Below are 14,133 nucleotides of genomic sequence, written 5' to 3' on the forward strand. Positions count from 1 at the left end.
GGCTCAGAGGCCTGGGGGCAACAGGAAAGGAGGCTAGGACGTCCTTCCACCCGGCGCCTGGAAGACAGAGGGCAACCAGCCGGGGCAAGGCAGCCTTCCAGAGACTCTTTCCAGGTGGTTCCTTGCGCCTGGTGACCCGGCCCCCTGCCATCAGCCAGCCCCACAGCCCCTGGCAGGTTCTGTCTCCATCTGCTCAGTCCTGGGACTCCAGGTTGGGAAGCTGGGGAGCCCCCCTCCGCAGAGGCTGTGATAGGGGAGGAGCAGGGCAGGTCCTAAAGGAAGCATGAAGTCACTGTGCTTCCCTATGGGGCTTCCGGGATCATCCTCAAAACGTACCCACAGGCCTGGTGCTCCTGTGCAGTGGCCGTCAGGGCCCGGGGTGAGGCTGGGTGTGTGTATGGGGGTGCAGGGTGGAAATAAGAACTTGGTTGGGAACCAGTAAGGAGCCCACACTGCCAGGGGCATAGAAGTGAAAAAACAGCAGCCCTCAGGGACTTACTGGAACATTCTAGCCCCTTCTCATCACCCCCAACCTGAGCTCCCCCAAAGAGAACCCTTCCCTGCTGGAGGCACGGCCCCTTTGGGGTGGGGGGGAAGGGAGAAGCCTTTGCCAGCTGCAAGTCCCCCCAGATCAGCTCACACCTCAGAACATCTTGTCCCCAACGAGCTGGCAGGGGCGCCGGCGCGGAGCTGGGGGCGGGGAGGTGCTGCCCTATCTAACTGGGTCGATTGTGCGTAACTGTCTGGGCTGGTTCATGGAATGTTCTCAGGGGCCCCCTGCCCCTCCCTCTCCACACCCACACCCCCCCGGAAGAAAGGAAAATTATTTTTCGTATTGTAAACTTTAAAAACACGAAAAAGCTGTTTTTAATTTAGCAGAAACTGGCTTGCATCTTCACTTTGTGCACATTTGTGTCCTTCAGAGGGAGGCGGAACATGCGTGCACACAGGCACGCAGACGCTTACACGCACACCTGCACTCATGCGTCTGACACCCACATCCACGTGGTCACACTCACAGGTAGCCTTGTTCATAGGCCGTGTAACGTGCTCACATGCTCACTCACGCACAATTAAACACACAGCTCACATGTGTACATGCTCCTGGACTAGCCTGGCCCTCCTCTGCACAGCACCCTGAAGGGGTCTGGAGCTCATCACCTCATCACCTCCTTCACCTTTGGCCCAGGGCAGCTTGGGCACGTAGGGACTGAGCTTGTGGAGAGCCCGTCTGCTTCCAGATATCCTGCTTTCCCACCGTGGCCCTGGATGTGGCCGGCAGGAGCCTCCCTCTGCACCTGGGCTTGGGCTGTGGGAAAACGCCATCTCCTGGGACGGTGGGATGGAGGCCCGCTAGAGGGAGGCCAAGTGTGACTTCTGGGGCCTCACAGTGAGCGAGGGCCAAGGGGGCCTCGGGGGAGCCGTGTGAGGTGGGAATCTGCCCCAGACCTGGCCAGCTTGGAAACCCGCCCCTGGCTTCATCTCTGAGAACGCAGCTCCAGCCCCTCTGTTCTCACGGGCCCTGGAGCTTTTGCTTCTCATGGTGGAGCCTCGGCACATCAGTTTTATTAGGGGCACCTGGCCATGTGTCCCAGGAGGCACAGCCTGAATGTTTGTTGCACAAATGACAGCTTTTGGGGTGGGGTGGTGGGAGCAGAGTCTCATCCACTCCAGGATCCGTGGGCACCATTGGCCTGCAGACCCCCAGGGCAAGAGGGCCACGAAGCCGTGCTCCTGCCCACAACAAAGGGCCCAGCTTAATTCTTGTGGCTGACCCCGCTTGTTGCCATCCCGGCGATCATTTCACCCTCCTCACCAACAGAGCCATGGTTTGGTGCCCAGCCTCGGGGGTTAATTTAGGATTTGGCTGAGCCATTCTTGGCAACGTCTTTTGTGGGGGTTTTTCTCGATCTGGGCACATTTCCCAGTTCTGGCCAGCAAGTTTTAAGGGGAGGTCTGGGGTAGGGGTTTCTGGACACAGGAAAGGTTTTATTGCCCCCTTCCCTCCCTTACTGTTTCCCACGAGGACATGATGCCAGGAGCTTCTGTAGCCATCTTGTGGCCACGAGGAGCAAGTTAAGACGGGCACAGAGATGATGCCTCCCAGAGCCCTGAAACCATGGGGGCACCAGTCCCACCCCGGAACCTCTTACCTCCAGACTCCTTTTTATGAAAAATCACAATGTCTGTGCCACTTAAGATACTAGTGGTCAGATATTCTGCTAATTGTAACCCAAACAGTTCCAAAATTATAATATAAATGTAACAGATGCTGGGGTTTCCCCATCTTATGTAAGTCAAGGTTTTAATTTGCAAGCAGCGGAAACACCAGCCAAATTAAATAGCAAAAATGTGCATTGGAAGTCTGTTCAGTTCCTCACAAAAGTGGCAGGAAGGCTGGAAAACCAGACTCAGAAAGTGGTAGAAATCAAGGAGGCGAGGGTGATTAGCTGACATCATGCCAGGGAACTGGTTGGTGAGGTCACTTCTGCCACCACCACAGAATCCAGATGCCTCCACTGGCACTGCCATTGGTACTCCGCCATAGCTGCCCCTGGAAACCACATGCTCCTGCCCCAATGCTGTGTCTTTGCATCACTTGGAAACATCCTGTTGGCCCAGCATGTCCTGCTCCAGTGCCCTAGGGAGTGGGGAAAGTTAGTACCTCAGTGTATTAGTCAGCTGCTGCTGCTGTGTAACAAGCAACCCCAAGTCTCAATGGCATGCAAAAATATTTTTCACATGTCTGTGACTCAGCTGGGGTGGGGTATTTGTTCTAGGCTTCCCTTGGCTGAGCAGCTCTGCTTCCAGGTGCAAGACTGTGGAGTAACCAGGAAGTTCAGCTCCACCTACCTTGCATCTTCCTGGGACCAGCAGCTAGTCAACCTATGTTCTCCTCTTACAATGGTGCCAGAGGACAAGTGGGATCACATGAGGCTTCCTAAGGTCCAGATTCGGAACTCTCGTGCTGCTGCTCCTACCCATATTCCTTTGGCCAAAGCAAATGATGTGCTCAAAATCAGGGCTGGGTAAATATCCCCTACCTTAGGCAGGAAGAATGCACAGCGGTGTGGCAAAGGGTGGGACACAGAAACGAAGGGGAACTGAGGCCCATAATTTGACTGATCACACCATTGGCTTTGGAGCCTCTGTTGTCATTGGAGAGGCTGAATTCCCATTATGGGGATTCCCCAGCCTCCAGATGCTGGGCCACCAAAAAGAAAAGCCAGCTGTATCTCTTCTGCAGCCACTGACCCCTAGAGGTTGGGGAATCCTTCTCTTCTATTGTGGAGTAGATTGGGGCTGTAAGTGTCCTGGGCTTTTGGACAGCGGGTAGCGGGGGGCTCTGTGAGGCAGTTTAGCTGGAGCTCAGCCAAGTCTCAGGGCATTCTGGTGTCACTGGAAGGCCTGCCCCAGATGTCCCTTCAGCGTGGTGGTTGTTGTGGTGGGGACTGGACGGCTGGCTCTGCCCCACCATACCCTAGATCCATCCCCCTGGGTCCCTGCCCCCTCAACTCCAGCCTCCTTGGCAGTCCGGCAGTCCGCCCCGTCCTACCTTCCACCCCACACTCAGCCTGCGGTGGGGGGCTGAGGGGCCTGGGTCCTCCTCTAACCTCTTATTCGGTCGTAAGGAGTGAGCTCCATGTCTGGTGTTTCTGGCTCCCATCGGGTTCTTCCCTTTCGCTTCATAATCAAACCTGGTTCTTGCTTTGCCTTTCAAAACTCTGTCTGATGAGGGCCTGGTTTGGAAGTCAAAGACGGGCCCTGGATGGTTTTCCTCCTTGCCTTCCAGCTCCCAATGGCCCGAGTTCACCTTCATGCAATGTGGGTACCCTGGATTGACTAAGATTCCATATAAGGCAGTGCAGAAAAGCAAGCCATGAAAACTAACATCTCGATGTAGGGTTTTGCTTCCCTAACAGTTATTGAGTGCTTGCGAGGAAGCAGGCGCTGAGCTAAGTGCTTTACATGCATTATCTATTTAATCTTCCCAAGAGCTTGCTCTGCGGAGTGCCATTATCTGCATTTCACACGGGAGGACAGTGAAGCTCAGAGACATGAAATCACTTGCCTGTTGTCACACAGCTGGAGAATTGGCAAGGGCTGGGCCACGCAGAAACGCACAGGAATTTAGGTTTTAATTTAGCTTGTATTTAGAAGCTTTACGTTGAGGGGTGCTGTGGCCTGGATGCAGGGGAAAGGGCATTCTAGGCAGGGAGACAGCCTGTGCAAAGGCCCACGCAGGATCAACAAGGCTGGATGGAGGACATGAGAAAGGGAAGGGTGGGAGAGGATGCTAGGGAAGCTGGCAGAGAAAAAAAGGGAGCCAGCCAAAGTTATGGAGCACAGGAGAGAAAACTATATCATGGAGGCAGCAAGAAGTAGCTTATAGGACTTGCCTCTTAGCTCACACTTGGATTTGCTCTGTAACTCAAGGGAAGCTATTTAAGAATGGGATACTCCTGGGACTTCCCTGGTGGTCCAGTGGTTAAGAATCCACCTTCCGGGACGTCCCTGGTGGCTCAGTGGTTGACTCCATGCTCCCAATGCTGGGGGCTGGGGTTCAGTCCCTGGTCAGGGAACTAGATCCCACGTGCATGCCGCAACTAAGAGTTCGCATGCCACAACTAAGGAGCCTGTGAGCCACAACTAAGGAGCCCACCTGCCACAGCTAAGACGCAGCACAACCAAATAAATAAATAAATATTAAAAAAGAAAAAATGAAGAGTCTGCCTTCTAATGCAGGGGACGTGGGTTCGATCCCTGGTCAAGGAACTAAGATTCCCACATGCCGCGGGCAACTAAGCCTGCGTGCCGCAACTACTGAGCCCACACTGCACCACAACTAGACAGTCTGTGTGCTGCAACTAGAGAAGCTCACGTGCCACAACAAAGAGCCTGCGCTCCGCAATGAAGACCCAGTGCAGCCAAAAAAAAAAAAAAAAAAAAGAGAGAGAGACAGAGAGAATGGGATATCCCTTATCCCTTTGGGTCAGGGTTGGCTGGAGAAGGACCCAGGGCTGTGTGAGTCCAGAGGGAGGAACAGCTCTGCTTTGGGGTCAGGAATGGCTTTCTGGAGGAGGGGTCATTTGAGGTGGGTTTTGAGGGATAGATAGGAGTTTCCCAGGCATATTCATTTAACAAACTCTTCCTAATTCCCCATTTCTGACTAGTCTTGTGTTAGCTCTGGGGAGCCAGGGAAACAGAATGAACACAGATGAGTATAAAATGAGGCCTAAAGTGCTCAGAGCCATCAACAGAGAACAAGCCTTAGGAGTAGGGAATTGGGTGTGTCTGTGTTCTTTCTGCATCACACAGGAACTTCAAGCCCCCAGAGTGTCTGAGAAGGGTGAACATACTTTCAGCTTCTGATCTCTGCTCAGTCTATAGGGGAGCAGACAGTACTCCAGACACAGCTGCCTTCAGGGGGTGGGATGTTCCTGGATCATGGGACAAACATTCAAGGGTACACTTTAGATAGCGCCCTCAGGGTGGGTCTGCCAGAGGAGAGGTCTGAAAGATGAGAAGGTGCCAGCCATGAAAGGATCTGGGGGGAGAGCAGTGCAGGCAGAGGAAACAGCACATGCAAAGACCTGGAGGTGGAGTAGCAAGGAAGCCAGGGTGGCTGGAGTGAGGGGCCAGGGTGTGTGAGGACCCTTCGGGCCATTGGATTTTTTTCTGAGTGTCATAGGGAGCATGAGATCCGCCCCCCTTTACGAAGACCATGAGCTGCTCCAGAAGTCCTGCCCGGGCCACACTGGGTGGTGGAAGGTGCCTTTGATGAAGGGAGAAAGTGATAGAGTCAGGGCTGGGTTCTGCCTGGGTCACCAGACGCCCTGGCCTCACCCTTCACAGGGCTGGGGGTCAGTGGAGTGGGAGGAGGGCTTTGGTCACTGTCTGGCCATTGTGCAATAAGCAGGCTTGTGGCTTCCTCTGACTCATCACCAGGGTTTAGGATGGATCGAGTTGCTGCTGGGGTGCGGGGTAAACGGGGGTGAGTAGGGTGAGCACTGGCCCCTCACCTCTGCCCTGTGGGCATAGCCTCTTGCTGTGGCCCCTGCTCCCCCTGAAATCTTTTCTCCTCCATCTTTCTGTGCAGAAACTGGCTTAGTGCAGCCTTATGTAAGTGATCTGGGTAACCAGCATTTTTTGAGCACTTATTATGAGCCAGCACTTGACATATATTAACCTCATTTAAACTTGACAAAACCTGGTGTAGAGAAGGAAGCCGACCTCTGCTGTCAGGCCCGAGTTCCAGTCCTGGCTCTGGCGCTTAACTTGTTATGGGCAGCTGCCGTCCCTGCTCTCTGTCACTATTTCCTCTCCAATCTCAGGATGGTGGCAGGGACTAAAAGTCACATAAATAGAATGTCCAGTCCCTTACCTGACTCCCAGAAGCTTCAGTCTCTGTGCCAGGGAGAGAAGATGGACTTCAAATCGACTTCAGCAAAAAAGAGCATGAATTATTGGCTCACATAACTGAAAAGGCAGGAGTGTCTAGCTTCAGGTATGGCTGGATGCAGGAATTCTGAGAGTGTCTTTGCCTACATTTGGTTCTGTTTTCCTTTGTGTGGGTTTACTCTCAGGCCACCTTTCCCTTTTTTTTTTTTTTTTTTTTGGTCCACGCGTACTGTGCGACTTCTAGGACAGTTCCCTAACCAGGGATTGAACCCAGGCCACGGCAGTGAAAGCACAGAATCCTAACCACTAGACCACCAGGGAATTCCCCAGGCCACCTCTCTTCAAGTGGTGACCTCTGGCTCTGCAAACCTGTGTTACCCTTCAAATCAGCCACCCAAGCAAAGAGGGTGCTTCTCTTTCCCATGCTTCAAACAAAAATTCCAGACTTGTATCTCATTGGGCAAACTGGGTCACATGCCTGCCCTGACCCAATCGTGCTGGTCACAGCAATGGCTCTGCTGATTGGCCAAGGCTTCCAATTTGAAGGGGAGACTGTGGGGAGAGCGAGTGGTGAGACCAGCTCTACCACAAACCAGGGACTGAAAGTTGGAAAGGGTTCCCTGAAGGGTAGTTGGTTGTTGACACCCCAGATAGGTGGCAGATACTTGCTAGGCAAAAAGGCTAGAAGTCCAATAAAGTGCTCAAAACCATATGAACCAGAAGGATAAAATAGAGCAGTGGCAGTGCCCAGGACACTCCAAATTAAAATCTATGTATGTGTATGTATTTAATGTGGACTTTTCATTAAACTGTTGTAAAATATAAATAAAAGCATGTTTGGAAAATGTTGGTTTCCCCCTATGATCTCCATCAGTGTCCCCTCCAGCCATCCCTCGCCCTGGTAAAAAAGTGTGCTTGTTGTGCAATTAGAGATGCCCCCAATTCCCCTGGCTGCCCCTCCTGGCTTCTGCCCCACCCATGCTCCGAAATCCCTGGAGCCTCTTGAATACAAACTTTGACATTGGTGGTTGGGGTCCCTCTGTCTGGGGAGAGACAACTAGGTGTCAGAATCCCTCTTGCCTCTCTAGGTCACCTGCCCCCCCCACCTCATCATCGGGGAGACTCTGCTGTCCCTTTCACTGATGGGTCTGGGTGGGATTTCTGGACCTGTCCTTTAGCACCCCATGGCAAAGCTGGCTTCCTTGAGCAAAATTGGACTGGAGAAATTCACAGAGAGGAGGCTAAAGCTATGTAGCTCCAGTTCTCTGAGCTTAAGGATCCAGAAAATAGGAACTGGATAGGGGATAGGAACAGGGAAAGAAAGGTGTTAAGGACGACATTGGGATTTTGGGCTGGGGACTGATCGCACCCCCAAAACCATGTTGGCCATAGGAGCCTCCCTTCCTAACATCACTCTCCTCCTGGCCCATCATTGGTTTTATTTTCCACATCACATTTCTCTCCATCTGAAAAGTTCTCGGGTCATTTGTTGGTGGGTTATGTTCCATCCCCCCGCCCCGACTGTGCATCCCATGAGGGCAGGGACCACGTCTGCTTGCTCACGCCGTTCCCCCAGTACACTTGGCACACATAGGCGCTCCATAAATGAATGAATGCATGCATGGATGAGCAACGCCCTGAACTGGTCTCTGAGCTGAACTGGTCCGAGCCCAGGCTCAGCCTCGAGTGCTACCTGTCCTTGGGATGGGTGCTGGCTCCATCTTGGTGACCTGGAAGGGTTTGCGTCCAGGAGTCTCTCTCTTGGGAGCTCCAGCGGCCCAGCCTGTCCCTTGCCCAACAGCCAGACGGCCGCTGTCCAGCGGGCCAGGAGGCGGCTCACTGCGACTGCGCCGAAAACTCCACCCTCCCTCTCCCGCCTCCCCTTCTGGCCTCTAAGCGCGCCGCCGAGGCGCGCGCATGCGCTATCGCCCCCGCGCCGCGCGCCACTCCTGTGCGCATGTGCCGCTCTCACTACAGCCGGCGCGCCTGCGCACTGCCCGCCGCCCGCGGGTCCGGCCGGCGCTTGCGTGGTGGCACCGGCGAGTGGGGGGGGCGAGGAGGTGGAGGAGGAGGAGGAGGAGGAGGAGGAGGCGGCGAGAAGATGGCGACTTCGAACAATCCGCGGAAATTCAGCGAGAAGATCGCCCTGCACAACCAGAAGCAAGCGGAGGAGACGGCAGCTTTCGAGGAGGTCATGAAGGACCTGAGCCTGACGCGGGCCGCGCGGGTAAGGGGGCTGCCCGCGCCGACCCCTCTGGGCCGGAGAGGGAGGCAGGGGGCGCGTGTCTGGCGCGTGCACGGGGTGGGGGGCGCGCGGCGGGGGCGGGGCGCGCGCGGCGGGGGCGGGACTTGGCTCGGCCCGTGGGGACAGGTGTCCCCACGCCCCGGGCGTCGTGGGCGGGACAGGTGCCCCCACATCATCGATACCTGAAGGGGTGAAGGTGTCCCTGCATCATTGCTACCTGAAGTGGGGGACAGGTGTCTTTACATCATTGTTACCTGTAGGGGCAGGGGCCTCTACATCATTACTACATGGAGGGAACAGGTGCCATTACATCATTGGTACCTGAGGGGGGAAAGGTGTCCCCACACTGCTACCTGAGGGGGATAGGTGCCTTTATATCACTGCTGCCTAGGGCAGTGATACTGAGGTGTGTGAACTGGGTGCTGCTTGCAAGCATTACTGTTAACTGGGGAGGGGGGATAGGTGCTCCTATATCATTGGCACCTGAGGGGGACAGCTGCCCCCACACCATTGCTACCTGAAGGGACAGGTGTCTCTCCATCATTGTCACCTGTGCACTCACTGCCTGAGTGTTGGGGGAAGGACAGGTACCCCCACTTGCAGAGCTGAGATGGGATAGGTATCTCCCTTTTGGATACCTGGGGGAAAGGTCTGGCCTCCGCTGTGGGGACCTGGGCGGGATCAGGAAGGCAGATTGGGCTGTCTTGGAGCTTGGAGTGCTGACAGCTGCCCCTTCCCCATGCAGCCCATATGGTGGGGACCAGGTGATGTTCCTCCCACTAGGACAAGGTACAGCTGGCCACAGATGGCCCCTGGCCCCTCAGGACCAGGATGGAGGGACAGTTCTTCAGATGGCTGGGTGCTTTTGGTGTGCAGGAGCAGGCCCGGTTACCTGCTAACCTCATCTGGGAAGCCGCTGTAGGCCTGGAGCAGGGGCTTGGTTGTGGCTGGGGTTGGGGGTCCTGGCCCTTCTTCTGGGCCCCAGCTCTCTGGCGACCACCGTGAGGTGCCAAGCTCCTTGGGTCTCGGTATCCTCCCTTGTGGAGTGTGTCTAGCAAGCCCTTCCTCGTGGGTCAGGGAGGGGAGCATGCTTTGCACAGGTGGCAGTAAATCTCTGCTTCGATCCTGCAGAGCGATGGGACCCCTCTGCTGTACCCTGGGGCCTTGGGGAGGGGTTGAGTGGGAGCTGCAGACACCCACCCCGCTGGTTTCTGGATTTGGCGTCCGATCTGACTGGCCTAGGCAGACCTACCTCCATGCCGTGAGCCTCAGTTTCTGATTCCTCAGGTGGGCTTTTGGGGTGACGTTACTTTTTAATTAGTTGCTTGTTTCTCTTTGAGATCATGACCTTAAGACTAGAATGTGTGTCTTCATTTCCGTGCGTTTGTTCAGCTATATCAGTCGGGTGCTCACTGTCGGCCAGGTGCTGCTTGTCCCTGCTCCAGCCGCTTGCGGCCTCGCTCAGGATGTGGTTGGTGAATGAATGAATGAATGAAAGCGCGCAGCTTTCATTGCCCATACGTCAGGGCTTCTGAGTGCAGGAGTGTCCACTTCATCTTGTCTGCAGCATGTAGTGTGTGCTAGCATGCAGTAGGTGTCAAATGTATGTGGTGTGACAAGAAAGAAGGGGTCACACTGGTTCTTGACAGTTCTTCATGATCCAAGGCCTGGTTTCTGCTTTAGGGTTGGAAATGAATTATTGGTGTCTTTTTGTTTGTTTGTTTTTGAATTGTTGTTGAAAAGATACCTTTAAAATAACAACTTTATTGAGATAGTACCATATAATTCACTTGTTTAAAGTGTACAGTTCAGTGGTTTTTAGTACATTTACAGAGTTGTGCAACCATCACCACTGTCTAATTCCAGAATGTTTTCATCATTCCTCAGAGAAACTCCACACCCATTAGCAATCACTTCTCATGTGCCCCTCCCCCCAGCCCCTGGCAGCCACCAAGTTTTCTGTCTTTATGGATTTACCTGTTCTGGACGTGTCATATAAATGGACTCATACAAGATGTGGCCTTTTGCGTCTGGCTTCTTTCGCTCAGCCTAATGTTTTCAAGGTTCATCTACATTGTAGCGTGTATCAGGAAGCTTCTTTCCTTTTTATGGCTGAGTAGTATTCCTTTGTATGGCTGGACCACATTTGTTTATCCATTCATTGGTTGATGGATGTAGAAAAGATTTTTAAGATTCGCAGACAGCAGTTCTCTCGGCCCCTGGTAACCGTTTCCCATCTCTTTCCTCCCTCGCCCTGTTGCCTTCCTTTACTTCGGGAGTTGGGGAGGTAGGGTGGGCTTGGGCCCTGGGCGGAGGTGCACTTATACTAGATTTTTACAGGCAGAGCAGTGTTCTCTATTGGGGGTGATTCTGTCCTCAGGGGACATTTGGCAATGACATTTTTGGTTGTCTCGACTAGGGGAAGGGCTGCTACTGGCATCTAGTGAGTAGAGAGCAGGGATGCACCCTACGATGCATAGACGGCTCCCACCATAGACAGTGATCCGGCCCCAGGTGTCAGCAGTGTCAAGGCCGAGATACCTTCAGTTTGAAGGAAACGCTGTGTGGGCAGGGGTGCGAGCTTTGCACCCGGGCAGATAGTTCAAAACTCCGCACCCATCAATACGGCTGTGCCACTGTGGGCAGGCTGGTGGCTTTGCCTGCACCTGAGACCAGGATGGGCAAGCTCTTTCCCAGCCTTTTCCGGCTATTGCACATGGCACGTGGTACATCAGCAGTGTCTGGTGCATGTGAGCGAACCCGCCTGATGCAGGGTCTCCTCCTGCTCACCCTCCTATGGCTGCAGCCTTCTGCGCTGCCTCCGCCTGCGGTAGACACAAACGTTTCACCTGAGAACAGGTGGGACGTGGCCCAGTTGGTACCTGCTCTTCTCAGGGGAATTCCACAGGTCAGCACGCCCACTCCCGGAGCGAGCGGGGACGCTCGTGTCGATGTGTGTCTGTGCACGGCCCTCGGTCGTGATGGGTGCACCCGCAGTGCCTTCCCTTGTGAAAGGCCGGTCAGCAGGTGTTGAGCCTGATGAGTAGATCCATGCTGTCACTTCACCCAGGGGCAGGTACCCCAAGGGCTAGTTCGGGTGGCGGATGGGGTGTGACGTCCACTTTTGGGTCGCAGGGTAGAGAGGTGAGTGCACGAATGCTCCTTTCTCGTCCTCAGACATGGGCAGCCTGATGTGCAGAGAGGGCTGTGGTGCTCTGCTGTGTGACTTCGGGCAGGTTTCTTAACCTCTCTGGGTCTCAGAATCCTGATCTGTGAGCAAGGGTAGCTTGCTTATTCCACAAAATGACATTTTTATTTGCCCAGCACGTCCCAGGGACTGTATTAGGTACTGGGGAGCCAGCAGCATATGAGGCATGTGAGGGCCATGCTCTTGGGGAGCCGGCATGGTTTTAGTGGAGACAGGAGAGAATTGCTACAGATAAATGAGGCCGATGCTCTCAGAAGAAGCAAAGCAATGTGCTAGGACTGGCTAGGGCGGGAGGCTGGCACCTGGACAGTGAGACAGAGGCCCCCGCGCCCCCCACCCCCACCCCATGCTGGGGAAGGGTGTCCCTTGTGAGGGAGGCAGGTGCAGAGGCCCCGAGGTGGGAAGGGCTTGGCGAGGTTGAGGCTGGCATATTGAGAGAGAGAGAGGAGAGATGCGGCTGGCCCCTGAGGGAGGGGCCCTGGGAGGGTCTGTGATGGTCAGTGGCCTGATCCTTTGCTTGTTTTTGTAATAGCTTTATTGAGATATCATTCCCAATACATTCAAACCACTCATTTAAAGTGTACTGGGACTTGCCTGGTGGCACAGTGGTTAAGAATCCGCCTGCCAATGTAGGGGACAGCCCTGGCCCCAGGAAGATCCCACGTGCCGCGGAGCAACTAAGCCCGTGCGCCACAACTACTGAGCACGCACTCTAGAGCCCGCGAGCCACAACTACTGAGCCCACGCGCCACAACTACTGAGCCCACACACCGCAACTAGTGAAGCCCGTGTGCCTAGAGCCCGTGCTCCGCACCAAGAGAAGCCAACGCACCTCAATGAAGAGTAGCCTCCACTCACCCCAACTAGAGAGAAAGCCTGCATGCAGCACCGAAGACCCAACGCAGCCAAAAAAGAAAAAAGAAAAGTGCACCATCTAGGGACTTCCCTGGTGGTCCAGTGGTTAAGACTCCGAGTTTCCACTGCAGGGGGCACAGGTTCAATCCCTGGTCGGGGAACTAAGATCCCTCAAGCCGCGTGGCACGGCCAAAAAAATAAATAAAGTGTACCATCCAGTGGTTTTTAGCATATTCACAGAGTTGTGCAACCATCACCAATTTTAGAACATTTCCATCACCCCAGAAGGAAACCCCGTCCCCTTAGCAGTCACTCCCCATTCCCCCTCCCACACTCCTGGCAACCACTCATCTACTTTCTGTCTCTGTGGATTTGCCTGTTCTGGACATTTCATATAAATGGAATCATATAACACGTAGCTTTTTATGTCTGACTTTTTTTGCTCAGCTTGATGTTTCCGAGGTTCATGCATATTGTAGGGTGTATCAGTCCTTCCTTTCTTTATTAAGAATTGTGGTAAAATATACAAAACATACAGTTTACCATCTTTTTTTTTAACATTTATGTATTTATTTTATTTATTTTGGCTGTGCCGGGTCTTAGATGAGGCACTCAGGATCTTCGTTGCGACATGTGGGATCTTTAGTTGCAGCGTGCAGACTTCTTAGTTGCGGCATGCGGGATCTAGTTCCCTGACGAGGGATCAAACCCAGGCCCCCTGCATTGGGAGCTCAGAGTCTTACCCACTGGACCACCAGGGAAGTTCCTAATTTACCATCTTAACCATTGATAAGTGTACAGGTCAGTGGTATTAAGTACGTTTACAGTGTCGTGTAGCCACCACTGTCCGTTACTTCATTACTCTTTAAGGCTGAATAATACTCCATGGTGTGGATACACTGCATTTCGCGTATCCATTTGTTCATCCGTGGACACTCGGGATGTTTCCACCTTTTTGGCTGCTGTGACTAGTGCTGCTGCGGACGTTTGTGTCCCAGTGCTTGTGTGGACGCGGGTCTTCCTTTCCCTTGGGTGTATACGCCGAGGAGTGGAGTTGCTGGTCACTCTCAAATGGTAACTCTCCATGTAATCATTCAAGGATGCTTCGTGTCTTACAAAGATGGCTGTGAGCTGAGTGGGCAAGGGGGTGAGAAGGGAAGCAGGCAGATGGTGCGAGGCCGCTGTAGCATCCCGGCTGGGGAATGGAGAAGGTGGCTTGAGCAGGGAGGTGGCCGTGGCAGTGGCCGGAGTGGTGGATTTTGCCAGCAGAGATGACTGGACGTGTGGGTGGACCGGATGTGGGAGGTGAGGGGAAGAGATGGGGGCGCGTCGCCCACTTGCCGGGGGCTCAGGGCACAGGAGGCTCTGCCTGTAACTGATCACTGAGCATCCCAGGGAGCAGCACCTGGGCCAGAAAAAGCCC

At 54.1% G+C, this 14,133-nt stretch overlaps 1 protein-coding gene and 1 long non-coding RNA gene across 19 annotated transcripts in view; one reads left to right on the top strand and one right to left on the bottom strand.

The window, feature by feature from the left end:
• Positions 1-812: 812 nt before the first annotated feature.
• LOC141278383 (uncharacterized) lies at positions 813-8,192 on the bottom strand. Its single transcript, XR_012331055.1, has 3 exons — positions 8,096-8,192; positions 6,386-6,442; positions 813-2,641 (listed from the first exon to the last, which is right to left on the bottom strand). It is a non-coding gene; the product is annotated as an uncharacterized lncRNA (long non-coding RNA).
• Positions 8,193-8,465: 273 nt separating this feature from the next.
• Positions 8,466-14,133, top strand: part of CRTC1 (CREB regulated transcription coactivator 1) — a 75,582-nt gene continuing 69,914 nt past the window's right edge. For 8 of the 18 annotated variants that reach the window (XM_073803110.1, XM_073803116.1, XM_073803117.1 and 5 more), the window contains exon 1: positions 8,470-8,629. In XM_073803110.1, the coding sequence (XP_073659211.1) occupies positions 8,504-8,629 (126 nt within the window). In that variant the 5' untranslated portion in view covers positions 8,470-8,503. Of the gene's footprint in view, positions 8,630-14,133 lie in introns of all 18 variants that reach the window. The other 10 variants (XM_073803104.1, XM_073803109.1, XM_073803114.1 and 7 more) reach the window with 5 other exon arrangements.

This window comes from Tursiops truncatus, chromosome 3 (assembly GCF_011762595.2).
Source record: "Tursiops truncatus isolate mTurTru1 chromosome 3, mTurTru1.mat.Y, whole genome shotgun sequence".
NCBI lineage: Eukaryota > Metazoa > Chordata > Mammalia > Artiodactyla > Delphinidae > Tursiops > Tursiops truncatus.